Source organism: Salvelinus alpinus, chromosome 13 (assembly GCF_045679555.1).
Source record: "Salvelinus alpinus chromosome 13, SLU_Salpinus.1, whole genome shotgun sequence".
NCBI lineage: Eukaryota > Metazoa > Chordata > Actinopteri > Salmoniformes > Salmonidae > Salvelinus > Salvelinus alpinus.
Window position 1 is genome coordinate 57,520,302 of NC_092098.1, and position 9,679 is coordinate 57,529,980.

The 9,679-nt window shown below is 42.0% G+C and overlaps 1 protein-coding gene across 1 annotated transcript in view; it reads right to left on the minus strand.

The window, feature by feature from the left end:
• Positions 1–413: 413 nt before the first annotated feature.
• LOC139537969 (multidrug and toxin extrusion protein 1-like) overlaps positions 414–9,679 on the minus strand; it is a 48,594-nt gene continuing 39,328 nt past the window's right edge. Inside the window, exons 12-17 of the mRNA XM_071339889.1 lie at positions 9,666–9,679; positions 8,182–8,251; positions 7,806–7,938; positions 5,478–5,572; positions 5,087–5,153; positions 414–2,717 (exon numbers count right to left, since the gene is read on the minus strand). The exon at positions 9,666–9,679 is cut by the window's right edge and continues 62 nt beyond it. Coding sequence (XP_071195990.1) covers positions 2,467–2,717; positions 5,087–5,153; positions 5,478–5,572; positions 7,806–7,938; positions 8,182–8,251; positions 9,666–9,679 — 630 coding nt within the window. The 3' untranslated portion in view covers positions 414–2,466. The remainder of the gene's footprint in view (positions 2,718–5,086; positions 5,154–5,477; positions 5,573–7,805; positions 7,939–8,181; positions 8,252–9,665) is intronic.

The window sequence follows — 9,679 nt, forward strand, 5'->3', positions numbered from 1 at the left end:
GCATCCTATATAAACCCATGCTAGGGACATTAGCATCCTATATAAACCCATGCTAGGGACATTAACATCCTATATAAACCCATGCTAGGGACATTAGCATCCTATATAAACCCATGCTAGGGACATTAACATCCTATATAAACCCATGCTAGGGACATTAGCATCCTATAAACCCGTGTTAGGGACTAGCATCCTATATAAACCCATGCTAGGGACATTAGCATCCTATATAAACCCATGCTAGGGACATTAGCATCCTATAAACCCGTGTTAGGGACTAGCATCCTTTATAAACCCATGCTAGGGACATTAGCATCCTATATAAACCCATGCTAGGGACATTAGCGTCCTATAAACCCGTGCTAGGGACATCAGCATTGTATACCCATGCCAGTGAAACAAGACAAGCACAGTTTATGTAGATGAGTTTAATGATGACAGAACATGAAAGGCAGAATAGGGAACCGGCTCCACTTCAAAACACAACAGACTGTTATTATTATTAGGAACCACCAGAAAAACATCTCCTTAAAAAAGATCTTTGTTACTGAACACATATCTCCTTTACTAATTAAGAGCACTGTTCCCACAACGACCTTCTCAAGTCAGTGGAAGCCATTCCTACATGTGATAGCTGTACTAGCTCTGATGCCCTGCAATGCTAACAGTGTTAATAACCTTCAAGGGATGACCGACCCTGAACCTGTTCCCAGTGGGTCACAATGGTCTGGTTGTATACTGGTTGTATGGTGAGGTTGTATACTGGTTGTATACTGGTTGTATACTGGTTGTATACTGGTTGTATACTGGTTGTATGGTCTGGTTGTATACTGGTTGTATACTGGTTGTATACTGGTTGTATACTGGTTGTATGGTGAGGTTGTATACTGGTTGTATACTGGTTGTATGGTGAGGTTGTATACTGGTTGTATACTGGTTGTATACTGGTTGTATACTGGTTGTATACTGGTTGTATGGTCAGGTTACCTACCGGTTGTATACTGGTTGTATACTGGTTGTATACTGGTTGTATGGTGAGGTTGTATACTGGTTGTATACTGGTTGTATACTGGTTGTATGGTGAGGTTGTATACTGGTTGTATACTGGTTGTATGGTGAGGTTGTATACTGGTTGTATACTGGTTGTATACTGGTTGTATACTGGTTGTATACTGGTTGTATGGTCAGGTTACCTACCGGTTGTATACTGGTTGTATACTGGTTGTATACTGGTTGTATGGTGAGGTTGTATACTGGTTGTATACTGGTTGTATACTGGTTGTATACTGGTTGTATACTGGTTGTATGGTGGTTGTATACTGGTTGTATACTGGTTGTATGGTCAGGTTGTACAGTATACTGGTTGTATACTGGTTGTATGGTCTGGTTGTATACTGGTTGTATGGTCTGGTTGTATACTGGTTGTATACTGGTTGTATACTGGTTGTATACTGGTTGTATACTGGTTGTATGGTCAGGTTGTATACTGGTTGTATACTGGTTGTATGGTCAGGTTGTATACTGGTTGTATACTGGTTGTATGGTCAGGTTGTATACTGGTTGTATACTGGTTGTATACTGGTTGTATACTGGTTGTATACTGGTTGTATGGTCAGGTTGTATACTGGTTGTATACTGGTTGTATACTGGTTGTATACTGGTTGTATACTGGTTGTATGGTCAGGTTGTATACTGGTTGTATACTGGTTGTATACTGGTTGTATGGTCAGGTTACCTACCGGTTGTAGGAAGTTTCATTAACGTCTTTTTACCAACCAGAAAAATAAATCTGGCTGAAATCTGATAACAACCTAAATTTAAGGTCCTTATCCATCCCGTAATGATCTTGTCAAGATATGTCTAACTGGTAACAGAGACCAGGGTTGTCATCTGGCTATACAACTTCTTATCCAGTTAATCACCAGTAAATTACATTATTAAGACGACATAATGTGCCAAATGTTGCCTTCTGGGTTAGTCATCATTCCCTTCTGTTGTCCATGATTAAATGTACACAGCAGTGAACCCGTTGGTTCATACAGTAACTCCTGTATGGCTGAGTACCATCTTTGGTTTAAATACACCTGGCTCCTGTATGTGTGGCTGAGTGTAACCTCCTGTACTGTATATGTGGCTGTGGGTAACCTCCTGTACTGTGGGTAACCTCCTGTACTGTATATGTGGCTGTGGCAACCTCCTGTACTGTGGGTAACCTCCTGTACTGTATATGTGGCTGTGGCAACCTCCTGTACTGTGGGTAACCTCCTGTACTGTATATGTGGCTGTGGGTAACCTCCTGTACTGTGGGTAACCTCCTGTACTGTGGGTAACCTCCTGTACTGTATATGTGGCTGTGGGTAAACTCCTGTACTGTGGGTAACCTCCTGTATATGTGGCTGTGGGTAAACTCCTGTACTGTGGGTAACCTCCTGTATATGTGGCTGTGGGTAACCTGTTTGGCTCAGTTTATCTGAGCAGCAGGCTGGTGAGCAGTTCCCTGACGATGACTCCAGCGGTGAGGATGAAGAACATGAGGATGACAACCAGCCCACGACGAAGAACCAGCTGTCTGACAGTCAACCTCACCGTACTGACCACAGGCCCTGCCTCAGCCTCTAACTCTCCCCCACCTTCCCCCCTGTCCCCACCCAGCCCCTCCACGTCTGTCTTGCCCTCCCCAGGGCTCTCGTCGCTGGGTGGGACCGCCTCCGAACAGCCTAGAGGGTTACACACCATGTAAAGTTACACACCATGTAAAGTTACACACCATGTAAAGTTACACGCCATGTAAAGTTACACAGCATGTAAAGTTACACGCCATGTAAAGTTACACGCCATGTAAAGTTACACGCCATGTAAAGTTACACGCCATGTAAAGTTACACACTATGTAAAGTTACACACCATGTAAAGTTACACGCCATGTAAAGTTACACGCCATGTAAAGTTACACGCCATGTAAAGTTACACACTATGTAAAGTTACACGCTATGTAAAGTTACACACTATGTAAAGTTACACACTATGTAAAGTTACACACCATGTAAAGTTACACACCATGTAAAGTTACACGCTATATAACGTTACACACCATGTAAAGTTACACACAATGTAAAGTTACACGCCATATAAAGTTACACACCATGTAAAGTTACACACCATGTAAAGTTACACACCATGTAAAGTTACACACTATGTAAAGTTACACACCATGTAAAGTTACACACCATGTAAAGTTACACACTATGTAAAGTTACACGCTATATAAAGTTACACACCATGTAAAGTTACACACTATGTAAAGTTACACACCATGTAAAGTTACACACCATGTAAAGTTACACACCATGTAAAGTTACACACTGTAAAGTTACACACCATGTAAAGTTACACACCATGTAAAGTTACACGCTATATAAAGTTACACACTATATAAAGTTACACACTATGTAAAGTTACACACTATGTAAAGTTACACACCATGTAAAGTTACACGCTATATAAAGTTACACACTATGTAAAGTTACACACTATGTAAAGTTACACACTATGTAAAGTTACACACCATGTAAAGTTACACGCTATATAACATTACACACCATGTAAAGTTACACACAATGTAAAGTTACACGCCATATAAAGTTACACACCATGTAAAGTTACACACCATGTAAAGTTACACACCATGTAAAGTTACACACTATGTAAATTTACACACCATGTAAAGTTACACACCATGTAAAGTTACACGCTATATAAAGTTACACACAATGTAAAGTTACACGCCATATAAAGTTACACACCATGTAAAGTTACACACCATGTAAAGTTACACACCATGTAAAGTTACACACCATGTAAAGTTACACGCTATATAAAGTTACACACCATGTAAAGTTACACACTATGTAAAGTTACACACCATGTAAAGTTACACACCATGTAAAGTTACACACCATGTAAAGTTACACACCATGTAAAGTTACACGCTATATAAAGTTACACACTATATAAAGTTACACACTATGTAAAGTTACACACCATGTAAAGTTACACACTATGTAAAGTTACACACTATGTAAAGTTACACACTATGTAAAGTTACACACCATGTAAAAACATAGGGCTGTTGTAAAAAAAAAAAAAGCATGCCAAAGCTTACAGAGCTCTATATGTGAAGTCTCATACTGTATATTTAATCATGGGAACATAGAATATATGGAACCGTAAAACTTGGAATATATGGAACCGTAAAACTTGGAATATATGAAACTGTAAAACTTGGAATATATGGAACCGTAAAACTTGGAATATATGGAACTGTAAAACTTGGAATATATGGAACCGTAAAACTTGGAATATATGGAACCGTAAAACTTGGAATATATGGAACCGTAAAACTTGAAATATATGGAACCGTAAAACTTGAAATACATGAAACCGTAAAATTTGAAATATATGGAACCGTAAAACTTGAAATAAATGAAACCGTAAATCTTGAAATATATGGAACCGTAAAACTTGGAATATATGGAACCGTGGGATTTAGAATATATGGAACCGTGGGATTTAGAATATATGAAACCGTGGGATTTAGAATATATGAAACCGTGGGATTTAGAATATATGAAACCGTGGGATTTAGAATATATGAAACCGTGGGATTTAGAATATATGGAACCGTGGGATTTAGAATATATGGAACCGTGGAATTTAGAATATATGGAACCGTGGGATTTAGAATATATGAAACCGTGGGATTTAGAATATATGGAACCGTGGGATTTAGAATATATGGAACCGTGGGATTTAGAATATATGGAACCGTGGGATTTAGAATATATGGAACCGTGGGATTTAGAATATATGAAACCGTGGGATTTAGAATATATGGAACCGTGGGATTTAGAATATATGGAACCGTGGGATTTAGAATATATGGAACCGTGGGATTTAGAATATATGGAACCGTGGGATTTAGAATATATGGAACCGTGGGATTTAGAATATATGGAACCGTGGAATTTAGAATATATGGAACCGTGGGATTTAGAATATATGGAACCGTGGGACTGATGGAATGTTACCTTTCTTCTCCAGTCCAAACTGCTCTTGTTTCCTTTCAGGAAGCTGGACTCCTGCCCTCACCAGAGCCTGACAACACACACACATGTTGGTTTTACTATCCTTTTGGGAACCAAACAATTGATTCCCATTCAAAATACTATTTTCCTTAACACCAACCCTTAACTAACACTACAATTGCCTTGTTCCTTGTGGTGTCTGGTGAAATGTCCCCACTTGTGCGAATTTTCAAAGTTTTACTATCCTTGTTGGTACCAGAAAACCAAAATCCCCCCCCCCCCCCAAACACACACATACACACACACACACACACACAGAGCAGAGCCTGACGAAACACATCAGCTGTTAGAGGCAACTAGTGAGGTTAAACACAGGATATAAATAGTGACTGACCTCTTGACTGGCTTTTTTCCAGTCCAGTTTACACAGCAGAACTACCAAGAACATGGACTGGATTAACACACAGGTGAACAGGCCTGTCCACAAACCTGAGAGAAAGAGAGAGAGAGGAGGAAAAGAGAGAGAAAGAGGGGAGGCAGAGAGAGAGAATAGAAAGAGAGAGAGAGAGAAGCTTGGTTACAGATGGAATCTGTAATCAATCACTAGTGCTGTTACTTTTTAGGGATAGGGGGCAGCATTTTCACTTTGGATGAATAGCGTGCCCAGAGTGAACTGCCTCCTACTCTGTCCCAGATGCTAATATATGCATATTATTATTACTATTGGATATAAAACACTCTGAAGTTTCTATAACTGTTTGAATGATGTCTGTGAGTATAACAGAACTCATATGGTAGGCAAAAACCTGAGAAAAAATCCAAAAAGGAAGTGAGAATTCTGAGGCTGGTGGATTTTCAACTCATCGCCTATTGAAATCCCAGTGGGATATGGATCTGTTTGCACTTCCTACGCCTTCCACTAGATGTCAACAGTCTGTAGAACGTTGAATGAAGCTTCTACTGTGATGTGGGGCCGGATGGGAGGTGTTTGAGTCAGTGGTCTGGCAGAGTGCCAGGTCCTGGTCATGCACATTCCACATGATATCGACTTGCGTTCCATTACTTCTATAGACACAAAGGAATTCTCCGGTTGGAACGTTATTGAATATTTATGATAACAACATCCTGAAGATTGATTCTCTACTCAGTTTGACAAGTTTATTTGACCTGTAATATAACTTTTTGAAGTTTTCGTCCGAAGTTCGCCTGGACCTGCGCGAGCGTTTGGATATGTGTACTAAACGTGCTAACAACATAAATAATGGGCATTATCGAACAAAACAACAATTTATTGTGGAACTAGGATTCCTGGGAGTGCATTCTGATGAAGATCATCAAAGGTAAGGGAATATTTATCTCTCCCCATATCTCTCCCCATCCGGACCTATGACATATTACAATGTTATCTCTCTCCTATCGGACCTATGACATATTACAATGTTATCTCTCTCCTATCGGACCTATGACATATTACAATGGTATCTCTCCCCTATCGGACCTATGACATATTACAATGGTATCTCGCCCCTATCGGACCTATGACATATTACAATGTTATCTCTCCCCTATCGGACCTATGACATATTACAATGTTATCTCTCCACTATCGCACCTATGACATATTACAATGTTATCTCTCCCCTATCGGACCTATGACATATTACAATGTTATCTCTCCCCTATCGGACCTATGACATATTACAATGTTATCTCTCCCCTATCGGGCCTATGACATATTACAATGTTATCTCTCCCCTATCGGACCTATGACATATTACAATGTTATCTCTCCCCTACTCACCTCTGATATATTACCATGTTGTTATCTCCCCCCCTACTCACCTATTATATAATACCATGTTGTTATCTCCCCCCTACTCAACTCTGATATATTACCATGTTGTTATCTCTCCCTTTCTCACCTCTGATATATTACCATGTTGTTATCTGCCCCCTACTCACCTATTATAAAATACCATGTTGTTATCTCTCCCCTACTCACCTCTGATATATTACCATGTTGTTATCTGCCCCCTACTCACCTATTATATATTACCATGTTGTTATCTCTCCCCTTCTCACCTCTGATATATTACCATGTTGTTATCTGCCCCCTACTCACCTATTATATATTACCATGTTGTTATCTCTCCCCTACTCACCTATTATATATTACCATGTTGTTATCTCCCCCCTACTCACCTATTATATATTACCATGTTGTTATCTCCCCCCTACTCACCTATTACATATTACGATGTTGTTATCTCCCCCCTACTCACCTATTACATATTACCATGTTGTTATCTCCCCCCTACTCACCTATTATATATTACCATGTTGTTATCTCCCCCCTACTCACCTATTACATATTACGATGTTGTTATCTCCCCCCTACTCACCTATTACATATTACCATGTTGTTATCTCCCCCCTACTCACCTATTATATATTACCATGTTGTTATCTCCCCCCTACTCACCTATTATATATTACCATGTTGTTATCTCTCCCCTACTCACCTATTACATATTACCATGTTGTTATCTCTCCCCTTCTCACCTCTGATATATTACCATGTTGTTATCTCTCCCCTACTCACCTCTGATATATTACCATGTTGTTATCTCTCCCCTACTCACCTCTGATATATTACCATGTTGTTATCTCTCCCCTTCTCACCTCTGATATATTACCATGTTGCTATCTCTCCCCTTCTCACCTATGATGCCCATCTTGTTAGGGAACATGAGGGAGACTCCAATGGGGAAGCCTATGAAGTAGTACCCCACCAGGTTACACAGCGCTCCAATCTTCTGCTTTCCTGCTCCCCGCACGATACCGCCCATCACGCCCTGTCACGACACACACATTACTGACTCTAGACACACACAGATATTACTGGCCCCACGCACGCACACATACACACACAAACACACATTACTGACAATACACACACACACACACACACACACACACACACACACACACACACACACACACACACACACACACACACACACACACACACACACACACACACACACACACACACACACACACACACACACACACACACACACACAGTGTAACCTCACCACGAAGGTGTCTACCAGATGGAAGAACCCATAAAGGATCATGATGTCAGCCACCCTCTTCACAATGTCCCTGGAACACAGAGAGAGAGGTTCTATCGGGGCTAAGGGGTCACTGGGTTCCACTAGAGGGGTCCCAGACCTGTTGGTGCTAACATTCCAAACAAACTGGCCCCCAGGCTAAGGGGTCACTGGGTTCTACTAGAGTGGTCCCAGACCTGTTGGTGCTAACATTCCAAACAAACTGGCCCCCAGGCTAAGGGGTCACTGGGTTCTACTAGAGTGGTCCCAGACCTGTTGGTGCCAACATTCCAAACAAACTGGCCACCAGGCTAAGGGGTCACTGGGTTCTACTAGAGGGGTCCCAGACCTGTTGGTGCTAACATTCCAAACAAACTGGCCCCCAGGCTAAGGGGTCACTGGGTTCCACTAGAGGGGTCCCAGACCTGTTGGTGCTAACATTCCAAACAAACTGGCCCCCAGGCTAAGGGGTCACTGGGTTCTACTAGAGGGGTCCCAGACCTGTTGGTGCTAACATTCCAAACAAACTGGCCCCCAGGCTAAGGGGTCACTGGGTTCTACTAGAGTGGTCCCAGACCTGTTGGTGCTAACATTCCAAACAAACTGGCCCCCAGGCTAAGGGGTTCTACTAGAGTGGTCCCAGACCTGTTGGTGCTAACATTCCAAACAAACTGGCCCCCAGGCTAAGGGGCCACTGGGTTCTACTAGAGTGGTCCCAGACCTGTTGGTGCTAACATTCCAAACAAACTGGCCCCCAGGCTAAGGGGTCACTGGGTTCTACTAGAGTGGTCCCAGACCTGTTGGTGCTAACATTCCAAACAAACTGGCCCCCAGGCTAAGGGCTCACTGGGTTCTACTAGAGTGGTCCCAGACCCATTGGTGCTAACATTCCAAACAAACTGGCCCCCAGGCTAAGGGGTCACTGGGTTCTACTAGAGTGGTCCCAGACCTGTTGGTGCTAACATTCCAAACAAACTGGCCCCCAGGCAAAGGGGTCACTGGGTTCCACTAGAGGGGTCCCAGACCTGTTGGTGCTAACATTCCAAACAAACTGGCCCCCAGGCTAAGGGGTCACTGGGCTCTACTAGAGTGGTCCCAGACCTGTTGGTGCTAACATTCCAAACAAACTGGCCCCCAGGCTAAGGTTCTACAGAGATCAGAGATCTACAGGATCATAATGCAGTGTCATGCTGATGGTGAAGCAGGTTAAAACATGATTACTGGATGTTACGGAAGTTATGTGATGTCTGTGTATCTGCAAGATGTCACACACACACACACACACACACACACACACACACACACACACACACACACACACACACACACACACACACACACACACACACACACACACACACACACACACACACACACACACACACACACACACACACACACACACACACACACACACGTGAGGTTTGTAAAGTTAATCAGTGTGGTGGGTGTGTGTCTATACTCACTGTTCTGTGGTGAA